This window comes from Leptodactylus fuscus, chromosome 4 (genome assembly GCF_031893055.1).
Source record: "Leptodactylus fuscus isolate aLepFus1 chromosome 4, aLepFus1.hap2, whole genome shotgun sequence".
NCBI lineage: Eukaryota > Metazoa > Chordata > Amphibia > Anura > Leptodactylidae > Leptodactylus > Leptodactylus fuscus.
Window position 1 is genome coordinate 57,884,884 of NC_134268.1, and position 17,558 is coordinate 57,902,441.

Sequence of the window (17,558 nt, forward strand, 5' to 3'; positions counted from 1 at the left end):
TTTGCAATGTCCCCCCAAAAGACCACTACTAAATAGAAAACAATTGTATTAATGTGGAATATGTGTTAGAATGTATCAGACGGTTCACTCTGTTTTGTACTGTATGTTGGTCATTCAGGAGTTAACTAGACATTCTTATGCTGGTGTGTAAATGGGAATGGCTCCTGCTCTGAGGTTTCTAGAAGGTGGGAGTAGCTTAGTAATGCTAGGTTACCCCAGTGGTAGCCATTGACTTGGGCCAGTTTCAGTAAGGGCGGGTTCACACCTGCGCCTGGTCTCTGCTTTAGGCAATCCGGCGGGAGTGGAGTGGACATGGTGTATCCGGACTTTTCAAAGATTTTTGATATTGTACCACAAAATGTTGGTATGTAAAGTGTGAATGTTAGAACTGGGGGAAGCATTTGGGTTAGCAACTGGCTCACTGATAGGAAACAGAGGGTACTTGTTAATGGTAAACATTTAGAATGGGTCAAAGACACCAGTGGGGGGCCACAAGGGTCAGTATTGGGTCCTCTCTTGTTTAATATCTTTATTAATGACCTGGTAGAGGGTTTACAAAGCAGGGTGTCCATATTTGTAGATGATACTAAACTTTGTAGGGTAATCAATAATGAGGAGAATAGTAGAATATTACAAGGGGATCTAAGGAAACTGGAAGCATGGGCAGAGACTTGGCAAATGAAGTTTAATGTAGATAAATGTAAGGTTTGGTCAACGTAATAAAATGTATGACTATGTACTTAATAGTAAATTACTGGGTAAGACTGTCAATGAAAAGGACTTAGGGATTTTGGTGGACAGCAAGCTTACCTTTAGTGACCAGTGTCAGGCAGCTGCTGCCAAGGCAAATAAAATTATGGGATGCATCAAAAGAGGTCTAGATTCTCATGACAAGGACATAGTTATGCCTCTACACAAAACACTGGTATTACCACAAAGACTATTGCATGCAATTTTGGGCCCCAGTATTCAAGAAAAAACAAATTAACAAAAGAGAGTGCAGATAAGGGAAACCAAGATGATTAGGGGAATGGGTGGACTGGAGTACAACAATAGATTAACAAACTTGGGGTTATTCAGTTTAGAGAAAAGACGTCTACGGGGAGATCTAATAACAATGTACAAATACATGAAGGGATAACTCAAGGAACTTTCTACTGATGTTTTTACTCCTAGGCCAGTGACAGTGACAAGAGGACATCCTCTACGTCTGGAGGAGAGAAGGTTTCACCAGAAACATAGAAGGGGATTCTTCACAGTAAGAACAGCGAGGCTCTGGAACTCTCTGCCCCAGGAAGTGGTGATGGAGGATTCATTAAACAAGTTCAAAGAAAATCTGGATACCTTTTTTGAAAAGAAAAATATTATGGGTTAATGGATCTAGATTTCGTTAAGGACAAGTTGATCCAGGGTTATATAGTGATTGCAGGAATTTATTTCCCTGACATGAGGCAATTGGTGCTTTTGCCATCCTCTGGATCAACGCTGTAGGGTTATAGGTTGGATTTGATGGACCTGTGTCTTCATCCAACCTCATCTACTAGTAACTACGTACTTCTGCTTATCTGCCAACCTGTATCCTATACTTTATTAGCACTCACCATCCAGGGCACATGAAACTCCACCACCTAGGAAACACACAACAGGAAGTACCCCGTGGAATTAACTAACATCACTCAAAAGTCCCTCCATCACAGTGCCACTTCAAGGCTTGTAAGAGGATTTGGTGCCAAGCCACTGTGACCAGAGAAGGAGGGAAGAACTGCCATCTTGGGCCTCCTACACCTGCACCATCTGTACAATGCTAAGTCCTAGGGCATTTCACAATACAGCTTCAAATTTATGAAGGGGATCCTGGTTTCCATTCTTAGAGGATAGATGCATATTTGTTGCAAATGTAATGGAGACATTTTGGAGTAAATACTGGGTTGGTAACAGTTATGCAAATGTGAATCTCTTTAAGAAGTAATATTATAGATTTCATCAAAAAATTGGGAATAAGAATCTGTTGTAAGGGAATTGCTTTAGCAGCAATTTCCCAGTAGCTGCTGATGAACTCTGGGAGAAGGGCACAATAGACAGTGAGCCCTAAGCTGAAATCCCTCGCTGTCCCTTCCTGCTTGCCGGTCCTATCCTAAGCAATAGGTGGCAACTGGTCAACGGGCCCTTCCTATATAAGTGACAACACAGAACAAAGACAAGACAAACAACAACAGCTAGCCAAGGGTCCAGTAACAGTCAAGCAATGCAGTACAGAATCAAAATCCAAGAGAATAGTTACAAGGGAAGCCAAGGGACAGAGGTAAGCAATAATAGAAGTAGAAGAGGAGCTTAGCAGGGGAAAAGTCGCAGGATAGAGTCTTAATAGCCAGTGAGTCTGTGTGGGCAGATGGCATGTATATAGAAAGCCCAGGACCAGCCCCAGACTTGATTGGAAGACAGTCTGACAATCATAAAGGCAAGGCTAGAATTAACCATTAGAGGGGCAGAGGGAATCAAGGCGCAGGAGACAGGTGTTGTGAAAATTCAATTAATGAGATAGAGCACTGTTCACACGGTGCAACGAAAAACACTAAGCAACAAAACAAACTGAACACACCTCATGCACCGCAGTGTGCGATTGGAGGGCGGCGCAGAGACCTGAACAGGCAGAAATGTTACATCTGTACTGGTCATTTGATGGACACTCAAGTTTCAAATCTTGAAAATGATGATGGATTTAAAACAGAAAGTGTTGTAGTATTAAAAATGTTCTCAGTATACAGAAACATGCAGCTTGAGCTGAGACTGAAATTTTAAGATTTTATCCTAAAAATTTTGTAAAAAATGTGGTTCAGTATCTACTGTATTAATATTCCTGTGTGCTGGTCTTTTAAATCTAGATTAGATGAAAGAAACCTAGAGTAGACAGGCTGTATGAGACAACCAATAGTTATCAGCTATTCTATATGGGGATGGAGGGATTATTTTGTCACTGCACTGTAGAATTGTTAGTACAAAATCAGAAAATTTACAGAAATTTTGTTGCAATGACAGCCAGACAAGGCATCTTATTTTCTATCCTACGCAAGATCCAGATTATATATATATATACTAGCTGGTACCCGCGATTTTGTCTGCGGTGATTGTAGAAGTGGGTAAATACAGGCGCGGGTAAGGTTTTCGTACTGTGTATTAGGTATGGGATATGAAATGTAACTGTGTATCTTGTTTTTGCTCGGAGAATACGTGAGACTTTTGTGTTGAATAATTTGTATTTCAGCTGCTATACGGTGTTGGTATAAACTGTACATAGTGTCTTTGGGACAGAAGTATTTCAGATTAATATACCTCGATATACGACGTTGTATGAGTTGTTATTTTCCGCCAGTACATGTAAGTTTTGGGCACAGGATACTCTTGAGCAGCCACATAAAGTCTGGCCCTGTGCATGATAGTTCAGTAACTCCATGTGCCTCTTATTAATAGCAATTAACCCCATCATGTCCCTTACATTAACCCTTGTGTAAGAGTTACTGATATGTGAGAGACTTGGAGGTAATAGTTAAGTATCTTCATTATTGAGGTTTTTTATTAGTACCTCCATATGTCTCACATATTAGTAACCCTTATATGGGGCCCACAGGGGTTAATATGAGGGACATGATGGGGTTTATTCCTATTAATGTGAGGCACATGGAGTTACTAACACTAAACTAATAACTCCAAATGCCGGACATTAATGAGAACAGTAATCCTATGTACCTGTGTGTTTTTCAGTTTCACTTTGCTCACAGCTCCTTTCCTCCTTGGGGAATGTTGGCAGGATGCAGCAGGCAGAGACCTGAGCGATTAAGCTCCACCCCCTGGGTTTCCTGCACCCCTCTCAAAGGGGAGTGTCCTTATGCTTGAGCTCTAGCAGAGCACGGACTTCATTTAACTCTTGCAGGTCCTGTGCTGCTGGTGTGCCAGTGAAATATGGTAGGAGTGCCACTCTTGGCATGTGTGCCAGGGGTTGCTGACCTCTGCTGTAGAGGGTAATATGAATTTTGTGGCTTGCTATGGTGCAAAGTGTGTGAGATTGCAGAAATAGTGATGTGAGTTTGGGTTTTGTGGGAGTCCTGGGAAAAACGTATGTGCGCTATTGTGACGAAAAGTAGCCTATTGCGCAGTCGAGTGTAGTGACTATGTTTGTGGAAAATTTCAGCCAAATCGTATGGTCGAAAGTGTGTAAGATTGCAAAAATAGTGATGTGAGTTTGGGTTTTGTGGGGTCCTGGGAAAAACGTATGTGCGCTATTGTGACGAAAAGTAGCCTATTGCGCAATCGAGTGTAGTGACTATGTTTGTGGAAAATTTCAGCCAAATCGGTGGAGCGGGTTTTGCGTGATTGAGGAACAAACATCTAAACATCCAAACATCCAAACACACAAACCCACAAACATCCAAACTCACAAACTTTCACCTTTATAATATTAATAGGATATATATAATTTATATTATATTTTTTATTTCTATGTGTGGTCTGTGATAATCTGGCAGCACCATTGATACTTGTTTAAAGGAAATTTACTGTACGCATTTTCGCCATTCATAATTAACAGAAATCCGTGCAGCCTGTGTACATCACATTTTGAGCAAAGAAAATACTTAACATTGAGCTGTGGGTATCTCCGTCTGTCTAAAATAAGACATCTAAAGGCACAGAGGATTAGAGAATTGTTGATAAGAGGACATACAAATTACAACTATTGTTCTAATTCCCATTTCTAAGATGTTTAATATTCATAGTAATTTCCCTCTGTGACCAATCCATCCAGAAACCAGAGGAGAAAGCAAAAGAGAATGCAAAAAAGAAAGCTCTACTAGCAGCATTTGCTTATATTGTAATGTTGTGAAGTTGTGATACTGAGAAACTGGGAGACTCCACTTGCAGTATAAGAACTATTTACTTAAAGAGGACCTTTCATGTCCTCAGGCACATGCGGTTTTATATACCGCTAGAAAGCCGGCAGTGCACTGAATTCAGCACACTGTCGGCTTTCCCGTTCTGTGCCTCGGGGCAAGAGATATCGGTGCCGGTACTGATATCTCTTCACTGTTAAAAGGTTGTTCCTGACAGTCTAGCTAGGCTATGAGGAACACCCCTCCTAACAGTACATAATGGGAAAGACAACAATGCGCTGAGTTCAACTCTCTGTTCACTTTCTAGCGGTATATAAAACCGCATGTACCTGAGGACATGAAAGTTCCTCTTTATAAAAGGACCTTTTACCACCTCCACCATCTCCAATTCTTAGCATGAATAGGCACTGCTCCACTAATTCCAGTACGCCTGGAATTTTTTTCTCTAACCCCACCATTCCTGAACAATCAATGCTGTTAGTTTTAGTGCCTGATATGCTACTTAGTACTCTGTATTGTCAGGAGCGCAGTGTCAGGAAGGTGAAAGCAAGAGGACATGATCCAGAGTTCCAGTCAGAGTTGGACAGTGTCAAAGCTGAAGCCACACCCCTTGCCTACTCCTGTCTGAGACCGCCCACCTGACAGTATAAAGAATAAATAGCATATGCGGTACCAAAATAAACAGCATTTATATCTCAGGGATGGTGGGAGTTAAAGAAAAAACTCCAGTTGTGCCAGAATCAAAGGAGCAACACCTATTAAGTGATGCAAAGAGCTGGACCTGGCGGAGGTAGTTCTCTTTAAGGATCATTAGTATAGCACAGAAGACAATTGCAGATAAATACCACACAGCTCTATAGTTGGTGGTCACCATAGAATTGCCCCATCTTCAGTGATGTACCTGCGGGAAGGAACACGCCCTCTCCTCCATCTCATGCTTTCTTAGTGATGCCTTGACCCAATATCACCGAGTACATTAACCATTGGTACTTTATTTACAGTTAATTTCAACTGGACTTGCCTGACATATTTCCAGTGGCTTACAGAAGTCTCACTATACACAGGTAACAGTTGTTTTCAGACAGAGTTAGAGTTACAGTCCCGCAGGAGCACTCAGGGATTGTGCAAAATTCTATAGGCCCTCTACTCTAGGGCTCCAATATAGGGGTCACTAAAGCCTCAGGACAAGAACATTCCAGTACTTTCACCTTCCCCCCTGATATATATATATATATATATATATATATATATATATATATATTATACTCCATCAACACGCCATCCATCAGTCTTTACCACATCACGTGTCATCCGAGACAAGTTTCCCACTGAATGGAGGGTCCCTGTCTCTCGACCCCCACAAGCACAATGCTGTGTCAAGCAAGCATCAGTATGGCAGGCAACACTAAGCCAGTTTCTCTTGCTATACAACCCATGTCACCCCTCCTCCTCAGGGCACTGATGCGAACGCACATAAATAATAACTCAACAGTCTCTTCACAAGATATTATCACCATGGTACGGCTAAGATAGGCCAAGTAATTTGATAAAACCTACACATAACCTAGCAAGCAGTACCATGACCACATATGCCTTGACAGAGGCTGCATTCAAGTAATGGTTGACTAGCAATGCCCCTGCTTACACAGGCCTCACTACCTGCCATGCACACACATTCATCACCAGCTACAACACACTGGTCCTGCCAATGGCAAACTGTTCCCAGGCCCATCACAAGCTTGGGACTTAAACAGAAATGGAAATGGCCCCACAGGGCCCGATATAACTATTGTTCCCAGCACACAAACTGCAATGACTTCTCTCTTCTGTCCCTAAACAGGTCATATATTTAGGGTTGCAATATTAAGGGTGTGACTTCCACCACCTTACAAAATTAATGTCCAATTTCAATCAACCTAAATGAAAAACTAAAAAGGATTTTATAGCTTCCAAAAAAATAACAGGGTGGCTTTGCCATATACTAGAGGCCTAGCTATAATGGGTGCAGAGGTATACTGTAAGTTGCAAATGAGCCTAGGTGCGTGATATGGCCAAAGAAGACGCTGTTATCGAAAAAGGCACAAGAAATCACTCAGAGAGCTTGGCATGTAGCCCTTATCTCTGTGCTGACATCTAAAACTTAGAGAGGATAAAAATCCAGCTCATCTGACAGATTTTACCCAATATGTCACTGTCAAGCCTGCAATGCTTGTGAATACGAAGACAGAAGACAAACAGCAACATTGCTAATAAAAACTAGTTATAAATTAGTTCTTATACTCTATAATATAGTCAATATAATACTAAAATTACTCAAATGTTTCCATAGATTTTCTAATAAATATTGTCAGTCTATAAGAACATATTTATGGAAACCTAGATGTAAGGAATTCATACAGTACAAATATACTATAGAGAACTCCTATTACTAGATCTATAGACAGTATAGGAATAAAGATATAGTGTGGCTGCTAAACACCCTCCGTACTTTGCTGTGGAAATGAGGACCTGGTATCACCATGATGTGGTTGGTAAGGCGCTAAGTAGAAAAGAATGACAAGCCCTGAACTAAAGCGTGGATCTATGTTACCATTCACCAGATAAGTGCACAAGGTCTGAAATCCAAGGATGAGCTCATCACCCCGGACTCATTCACATTCACCAACATCAGAGACATCTAGTGGTGACTTCTAAAAATACCAGCACTTATTTCAATAGCGCAAAAAAAAGAAGGGCACTCACCAGCCAGTAGTAAAATTCACCAAACTTTAATAATCTTCCATAAAAATAGGCACTTGAACAGCATTTACAGACGGGGGTAGGGTAGATGGGATGTAGAAGAAATGAAGCGACGACCGTTTCGTGCTAAATGCACTTCATCATTTAGCACGAAACGGTCGTCGCTTCATTTCTTCTACATCCCATCTACCCTACCCCCGTCTGTAAATGCTGTTCAAGTGCCTATTTTTATGGAAGATTATTAAAGTTTGGTGAATTTTACTACTGGCTGGTGAGTGCCCTGATTTTTTTCTATTTTTTTTTGCACTATATTGGACTATTTGTTTAACAGTGAGCACCACCTGAATGCCAGATCATCTAGTTTGAGATCCAGTGATTTGGTGTATGTTCACACTCACAGAACGGTGCCGCTGCTTTTGAACTTTTTTGCAACTTATTTCAATAGCTCTACCGTAGTTATTGTAGATTTTTTATTTTTGCTGAAAAAATGAGAAAATTTTTTTTGCATTTGTATAGATTTTTTTTTAAGAGGGACCAACAACTGGTAATAATAATTAATTATTATTATTATTATTATTATTATCTTAAAGGGGTATCCTACCGTTTACAAATTGATGTCCTACTTTTAAAATGGTCTTATGCAGATGACCTATCCACATGATAGGCCATTTATATCTGAAGTGTGAGGGTCTGATATCCAGACCCCAAACAGATCAGCAGTTCCAGCAGTCTCCAGGAGCCAGAATCTGCCGCGCTCCCCATCCACTACAGCAGTGTCTGGCAGCCTCCAGGATAGTACATGTGTCTGCTTATATTCATGTAATAGGAAGCTGCAGCTCCAACAACAACTCCGCACAGTCAGACCCCCACTAATCTAAAACTCATAATAACCAATTTTAAGGAAAGATCATAAAATATTATAAGATGGATAACCCCTTTCATAAGAATAATTAATAATTGGCCAATCTTCCAGCAAATTTGCACAGACTCCCTAAATACTTTTAACAAGTAAACTTTTATGTGTTATGTTGATTTTTGTTCCTTTATTTTTAGATGTAATCTTGAGAAATGGGCCAATTTGAAGTTTTATTGAAATGTTTTTAAACTGTTTTCGTAGCTCCTCAAAGGTGGTTTGATAATTTGACCACTGACACCAAAGACTATAGTATTACAGTGGAAGTACTGCTTTACTATTGACCCCTATGACAGGAAAAGCTCGACAGCAATGTTCCTATGGTGGTCTCAGAGCCATCAGAAGGCTCCCGGCTGCCATAGCAATGAAACACAACTAAATGAAAGTGAAAGTGGAAGCAACGTGTTGGTGTAGCCGCATCTGATCACAGCATCTGAAGGGTTAATGGTCTCCAATCAGCGACCCTGGTGACTGGTCTCTAATGTGCAAAATTGCAGAGACCCAGCAGCTATAGTGCCCGCTCAGCTCCTGAGTGGGCACCATACTTCTCCACATGACCTAGGATATACATATATGTCTTGTTGCACATCGAACCTAACACAAGTTTCCTTCCTGGTGATGGTTAGTTGTTATTTATACATGTCCAGGAAGAACAACTGTGGAACAACACAATATGGAGTTCCTTAAAAAAAGAGATGATGGACACCATAGCGGAGCCCAGTCATGACAACAAATCTTAGCCAGGGTGGGCACATGCGTTTTCATGAACAAACCAAAACTACATTTAGGCTGAGACTCCACATTGCAGAAACGCAGCTTTTTTTCACAGCAAGTCTGCCATTTTCCTCCGAGGACGTTCTGCCTCTATTCCACCTATGCTTTTTGTAGGTATAATTGAAATGCATTTCCATAGGTATAATTGAATTGTTTCTACAATTTGTGGATGGGCTTAGCCAGAATCCCATCCACTTTGCAGGTACTGTAAAACTCTGCGTTTTTGTAACATGGGGCTGCAGCCTTTTTTTGTTGCAGATTTTGCTGCGTTTTTTAGGCGGGAGCCAAAGCCAATAATGGCAACAAAAGAAATGGGGAATCTATAGGAATTTCTTATACTCCTAAGTTCTGCTCAATCCACTTCTGGCTTTGGCTCAAAAAACTGCTAGAAAATCTGCAACAAAAATAAGCTGCGTTTCCGCAATGTCAGGCCTCAGCCTTAACCTTGCACAATACGACCTTAATATCTCACAGTCTCAAGGCAAAATAAGATGCAAGACACTATCACTGAGCATATCCTCCCAAACCTCTCAAGTCAAGAATCTAGAAGTGAAATCTGCTTAACGGAAAGTGCTCTTCTCTCTTTTTTTTTCTAATTGCTTCCTCAAGCAAAGGGAATTCATTGACACCCTTCAAATTATCATGCGAGATTTATGGCATGTGGTAATCAAATGGACTGTAGAAAATACAATAGAACATATGGCTCCAAAAATCATGTGGGCATAATTAAAATGACTTAAGTTCTATTCCATTTTGATATTCCTAAAGTACACAGATTTAAAGCAACCAGATGGTATCATTTGTTATGCAAAGTGATTCTTGCTATCAAGCTGCAGAGATGTTACTCCAGTCAGGAAGTAAACAAGTGAAGAGAAATATTTGCCCGGCGCCCGATCACAAGCGCTTTGCTTTTTTAAAGCAACAATAAATACCCTCAACGTATAAGATCAAAGGATCGGGTGAATACGGATCAAGGGTTACAGTAAAATCCAAGTGTAGGAAAAACCTTTCGGTTATAGAAATGACTATCCTGCCAGGGAATCCACTACAGAGAAGAGCTCTTATATACCATGACGACCCATAATTGGTCTATACTTATGCCAAGTCCCTGTAAGTGGCATCACTACTGTGCAGGTCACATCACTTACTCCAGCCACCTACATTGCAATATATAGGCTAGAGAAAATATTCACAGGCAATAGGTGCAACACTGATGTGCTTAATACACCGTATCTAATAATGTGCCATAGGAGAACGGAAATGGCGAAGAGAGCCTCATTCCAGTCCATGTTTAGAACAATACTGCATATTTTTATTCCAGCAATGAATGGGTCCACAGACTACAAAGACAGTCAACTGTGGTACATCTTCAGATTATTTTATGGCTGCTGGTAAACGCTCTCTTGTAATCCTGTGCAGGAAAATTATGCATAACTTGATGTGCCGATATATGAACAAGACTAGAAAGGGGCAACTGCCAAAGTAGTGTGCCAAAATGCCATTAGTTTAATGAAAAGGATTGCACAGGCGGTAGTTTGCGTGTCACAGCCAGGATTACTACTTGTACAATTACTAATATAAAAAACAAAAAACTTGAGAGTCTTCAGTAGTTGATACCTTTTTTAATGGCTAACTAATAATGATGACAGATTACAACGTTTCAAAGCTCTCGGCTTCTTCTATATCTAAAACAATTCTGAATGCTGCATATTTATGTACAAGAGGGACACATAGGGATAGAATTCTAGGAGGGAGGGTAGAAGAAAGTTATTGGTTATTAGTACATACAAATAAACAATTCATCAGTTTGCAAAATTTTGGTTTTAAGAGGGAATTTTAAATCAAGGAAAGAGAGACGGATTTATGAGTACAAGCTTCAAACATTGCAGAAAGGGATGAATCTGTCACATGGGTTCATGGCATCCTACAGAAATCACTGAACCGAGACAGCCATAAAAGGCACGCTCTGAACTGATAAGAACATTGCAAACTGATGAATTGTTTATTTGTATGTACCAATAACCAATAACCTTCTTCCACCCTCCCTCCTAGAATTCTATTCCTGAGTGTCCTTTTGTACATAAATATGCAACCTTCAGAAATTGTTTTTAGATATACCTGAAGAAGAAGCCGAGAGCTTCGAAAAATGTTGCAATCTGTCATCATTATTAGTTAGCCATTAAAAAAAGGTATCAACTACTGAAGACTCTCAAGTTTTTTGTTTTTTATATTTTCTACCCACTGGCTAACATGGTACAAAAACAAACATTTTCCTTATACTACATGTAAAACAATGCAGTCTGGCTGGCAGGAGACATTTTATTACACAATGCATTGTCTGATGTCTGTAGATGGCATGTAGTATGTTATTATTCATACTTACAACTTTAGAGTCCTGGAAATGGGGACATTTAAGTTCCACCCCGAGGTTTGCCCTCAGTCTGAATGTCCATTTTACTGTAGATTAAGACCTCATATAGTGATCCACAGCCAAAAAATGCTGTGGAAAAGCCTGTGGAGGAAACACGTGGTATTTTCTTCCACAGGGTCCTTCACAGAAAGTCTGCATCAACCCACTGGAGGAAACTTTAAAGTAGGGGTTGTAGGTTGTATGGCACATTCGGTCGAGTGCATGGGTCCTTACTAGTGGGTTACACAGACTGCCAGGAGTTGACTTAAAGTGTTGTTCCGCTGGTTGAGCTGGACCATAGCATTCCCAAAAGAAAGGATGTATCTCTATCCACAGTAGAATGACCCTTACATATGGAAAATATATGGAAACTTTCAAACAATATGCATATGTATAGTGGCACTTACTTAATAAAACAGGCAATATAATGCAGCAAACATTTAGCAGTGCCCATGGAGATGCTGAAAGTACATGTATAGTGGATGTCAGAAAGGGGTTAAGGAGCTGTCCCCCAAAGGAAATGTATCTATCCACAAGCCAAAACATTGCTTCACTGGATCAAAATCAGTCCTGCCCTCCATTTGTCATCTTCTTGTTGACTTTGCAGTCAACATAGAACATCACCTTCTTATGAACTTTGTGGGCAGGACGGTCCAAGTCCCCAAGTCCAATGCAGACCAACATTTAAAACCTCAGTGATCTGCTTTTTCCATTGATCCCCATAGACATTACATGGAGTGGTAGTGTACATGTGTGAATAGGTGAAATAAGTCATTTAAAGAAGGCTTTTCATAACCTCCACTAAATCCAACTCTTCGCATCATTCAGTGGGTGCCACTGCTTTGACTCTGGCACAGTTGGATTTTTTTCTCTAGGCCCCACAGTTCCTGAGCAATCAGTGTTGTTATTTGCAATACCCAATATGCTAAGTAAGTTCACTAATGTCAGGTGGACGGTTTCAGGCTAACAACACTGATAGCTGAGGAACTGCGGGGCCTAGAGAAAAAATGCAACTGCATTGGAATTTGTGAAGAAGAGCATATAATGCAAAAAGGAGATGATGAAAGATGCTCTTTGAGGTCACAATGGAGAGCTTGGCAATAGAGAGGGAAATGTGAATCTTGTTAATACTTAGATCATAAATTAAGTTGCCTTATTCCCTTCCTGCTAAACACTTTATTACAGGGCTTCTTGGTTTTATAGGATTTTACCAAGGCTTTGTTACCATATTTTGTTCAGTACTGAAACTCTAGTAGTATGTTTATGAATATACCTTGTCGACTCGAATAACTCATTTGGTGATTATAAGGGAATGTGATAAGGATAGAAATTGCTGAAACGCAAGGACCGCAAACTCCTTCAGGAATACAGCATGAAGCTGACTTTTCCTCCATTCTTCAGACAAGAAAGGACTTAACCTGCTTAGGCAGTCAATGTGGAAGGGGGAATATAAAGTACGACTGTGCAATGTTATTATCCCTGTGCTAGCTCTCCAATCCTTCATGGCAATAAGGCTGCTATTGTTCTGTAATCCAGGCTGCCAGAAGACATAGCTTTCATAAGCAATAAAAAAAAAAGAGCAGCACAGACTTTCTAGGCCCTATGTATTTGTCAGAGGGTCGGCTAAGACAAAATATGACATATTCTCAGAGATTAAACTTCCTCCGAGAATTATGTCCTTTTACTTGCATTAGCTCTGCCAACAAAAGAGTCAGACGAACTCAGCTACATAATACCAAACCTTCCTCAAAGCAGATGGGTTACGTATAAAAATATCATTCCTCAAGATGAGCTAATGAAAAACACATGAAAAATTGTTTTGCTGTTTTCTAGTATAGGATGTAATGGATCTCGCTTTTTCAGGGTTGTCAGAACAGCTCAGTTGCTAAACCAAATCTCAATTCAGAAATCAGCCAGCGTTGTGTCTTCTTCAGTCTCTGGTTGGTCTGGTGCCTTAACCCTTTTGTCTATGAATGTTTAGACCACTTGAAAAGTCTAAGATTTGAGTATCGCACTGGATATAAAATATATAAATGAAATCTAAATTTCTGACCATTTGTCTCAATGCTTGGCGTACCAGCACTAAGTGATTTTGGATCATCAATCTAAGATGGTGGAAATAACTATTGTATGGATGTAGCTTTCCTTTGCCACATGTATTCTCTACATGTATACACAACTTAACGATGACAGAATGGCAGTGCCTATTTTGTGCACACATTGGGGCAGATCCAATATTGAATATTGAAAATGTACCAGAATTCTGATGCTGTTGGGCCACAAAATGGCATATATGTATTAACTGTAACCTCAACCCAATTGCAAAGCTGTGGTGGGATCTTATGAGAACTGTCATACTTTGCCCGCATTAGCACAATATGGTGGGTGAAATGCAAGTCAGCGCTTGTGGTGCAAAAAAGGGCCTTGCACCAAATGCGAGCTTCAATAACATTCCTCTATGGCAGGAAAATTGCATAAAGGAAATGAGGAATTACTCCAATGTGCTCATCTGCATCGGTCATTCTATTACTTTTCAGATTGTAGTTCTGATCCTATGATGAATCAATTAATTGACGATAGTGTGAACACAGCATCGGCTATATTCAAATCAGTGGCGTAACTACCGTGGTAGCAGCTGCCACAGGGCCCGTAACATTAGGGGCCCGGCAACAGCCGCTGCCCCTACGTTTTTTTTCCTTAATAGGCTCCTTAATATCCCCACACCCTCAAGGGCCCCCTACCTTCCCTACCATAAGTAGAAAATCGGCAGTAGACAAATCACTGCTAGATGCAGGGCTGCAGAGGCTTCTTGTAAAAGCTTCCGCACACAGCAGCTACCTGTGCCGCCCCTCCCCCTTCTCAGTATTGGAATGTAAGGGGAGACATCCTGTGCGATGTATCTGCTCTCTTCACTGCTAGACAGAGCTGCACAGCCACATGTAAGTATATTTTTGCATAAAATATGTATAGATGTGTATATGTGTTTACATTATGTGTCTTATATACTGTGTGAGTCCTGTATGTGTGTAGATAGGTGTGTGTATAAGTTGTATATGAATGTACAGTGGGGCAAAAAAGTATTTAGTCAGTCACCAATAGTGCAAGTTCCACCACTTAAAAAGATGAGAGGCATCTGTAATTTACATCATAGGTAGACCTCAACTATGAGAGACAAAATGAGAAAACAAATCCAGAGAATCACATTGTCTGATTTTGTAAGAATTTTTTTTCAAATTATGGTGGAAAATAAGTATTTGGTCACCTACAAACAATCAAGATTTCTGGCTCTCACAGACCTGTAACTTCTTCTTTAAGAGTCTCCTCTTTCCTCCACTCATTACCTGTAGTAATGGCACCTGTTTAAACTTGTTATCAGTATAAAAAGACACCTGTGCACACCCTCAAACAGTCAGACTCCAAACTCCACTATGGTGAAGACCAAAGAGTTGTCAAAGGACACCATAAACAAAATTGTAGCCCTGCACCAGGCTGGGAAGACTGAATCTGTAATCTGTTAAGAAATCAACTGTGGGAGCAATAATTAGAAAATGGAAGACATACAAGACCACTGATAATCTCCCTCGATCTGGGGCTCCACGCAAAACCTCACCCCGTGGGGTCAAAATGATCACAAGAACGGTGAGCAAAAATCCCAGAACCACGCGGGGGGACCTAGTGAATGAACTGCAGAGAGCTGGGACCAATGTAACCAAGCCTACCATCAGTAACACACTACACCGCCAGGGACTCAGATCCTGCAGTGCCAGACGTGTCCCACTGCTTAAGCCAGTACATGTCCGGGCCCGTCTGAAGTTTGCTAGAGAGCATTTGGATGATCCAGAAGAGTATTGGGAGAATGTCCTATGGTCTGATGAAACCAAACTGGAACTGTTTGGTAGAAACACAACTTTTCGTGTTTGGAGGAAAAAGAATACTGAGTTGCATCCATCAAACACCATACCTACTGTAAAGCATGGGGGGGGAAACATCATGCTTTGGGGCTGTTTCTCTGCAAAGGGGCCAGGACGACTGATCCGGGTACATGAAAGAATGAATGGGGCCATGTATAGTGAGATTTTGAGTGCAAACCTCCTTCCATCAGCAAGGGCATTGAAGATGAAACGTGGCTGGGTCTTTCAACATGACAATGATCCAAAGCACACTGCCAGGGCAACGAAGGAGTGGCTTTGTAAGAAGCATTTCAAGGTCCTGGAGTGGCCTAGCCAGTCTCCATATCTCAACCCTATAGAAAACCTTTGGAGGGAGTTGAAAGTCCGTGTTGCCAAGCGACAGCCCCAAAACATCACTGCTCTAGAGGAGATCTGCATGGAGGAATGGGCCAACATACCAACAACAGTGTGTGCCAACCTTGTGAAGACTTACAGAAAACGTTTGACCTCTGTCATTGCCAACAAAGGATATATAACAAAGTATTGAGATGAAATTTTGTTACTGACCAAATACTTATTTTCCACCATAATTTGCAAATAAATTCTTACAAAATCAGACAATGTGATTTTCTGGATTTGTTTTCTCATTTTGTCTCTCATAGTTGAGGTCTACCTATGATGTAAATTACAGACGCCTCTCATCTTTTTAAGTGGTGGAACTTGCACTATTGGTGACTGACTAAATACTTTTTTGCCCCACTGTATGTGTGTGAGTAGATGTGTATATATGTAAGTATATACAGCATATCAATATCTGTCTATCTATCCATCTATCTACCGTATCTATCTACCGTATCTATCTATCTATCCATCTATCTATCTATCTATCTATCTATCTATCTATCTATCTATCTATATGTTTGTATCTATCTATCCGCCATTCCTAGTTATGCCACTGATTCAAATAAAGTATCAAATAAATCAAATAAAGCCTTCATACCATCAGAGATAACTAGATCTTTTCTGTTCTTTCAAGTATTGTACTTGCTTCCCATCTTAATCTTAAAAATATAATATAATCTTTGCGTTGTCAAGGCTTACCTGTATCAGCTCCCACTCAGGATGTTCTCCACTGCCATCATGTCCTATCCTGATCTTGTAAAGTTCCCCAATACTTGGTATTTCCACCTAGAAGAGTATACTATTTAGCATAATATTCAGGGTTACTCTATATAGTAGTAAAGGTGCCCTCACTATTGTCCTATAGAGAGGGTAAAGTTACAGGTATACATACTGTATATTATATAGGATATCACTGAGGCTCCCTTACAATATTATAGTTTATTTGAAGATGGTAATCTTTATCAGTGACCAATAAGCTATACTACATGGCGTTCTTTCATAGCACTGTATGGCTCTAAAACATTCTAGTTACGCAAGAAATAAGATTGCAATGAGACATAAGGCATGTAATAGATTTTCTTGAAGGGTTGACTTCAACTTGCTTCATAGACATGTATGGACTAACTCTAAACATTTGGGCATCTACCCTAATACTTTAAGCATAGGGGAACCTTATGACTGGTGATCCCTCAAGAGGACTAATCCATTAGCTGGGACATCACAGAGTGAGGTGACTATTTCATGTAGGTGAAACTGTTTCTAAAGTGGTTCATTGTCTAAAGGAGTGTCAAAGGTCATTTGACAAATGGAGAAGTCGCCGATCTACATATGGCTAATTCAGTGTTCTTGCCCTCTGTCATTACAGAACAGGGTACTGGTTCGCTAGGTGAGAGGGCATTGACAAGGGTCTGGAGGGGTGCTCTGTATTCTTAGAGAGACCGCTATTTTTCTTTGAATTAGAGTTAAAAAGAGCAAAGTTTATTTCCTGGAAGGCTGATCAAACTGCCCACCATCCTTATCCACTTTATCTGATCCTTTTCCATGGT

General features: G+C 40.5%; 1 protein-coding gene across 1 annotated transcript in view; it reads right to left on the reverse strand.

The window, feature by feature from the left end:
- Positions 1-17,558, reverse strand: part of RP1 (RP1 axonemal microtubule associated) — a 370,941-nt gene that overhangs the window by 239,939 nt on the left and 113,444 nt on the right. Inside the window, exon 19 of the mRNA XM_075270496.1 lies at positions 16,711-16,797. Within this exon, the coding sequence (XP_075126597.1) occupies positions 16,711-16,797 (87 nt within the window). The remainder of the gene's footprint in view (positions 1-16,710; positions 16,798-17,558) is intronic.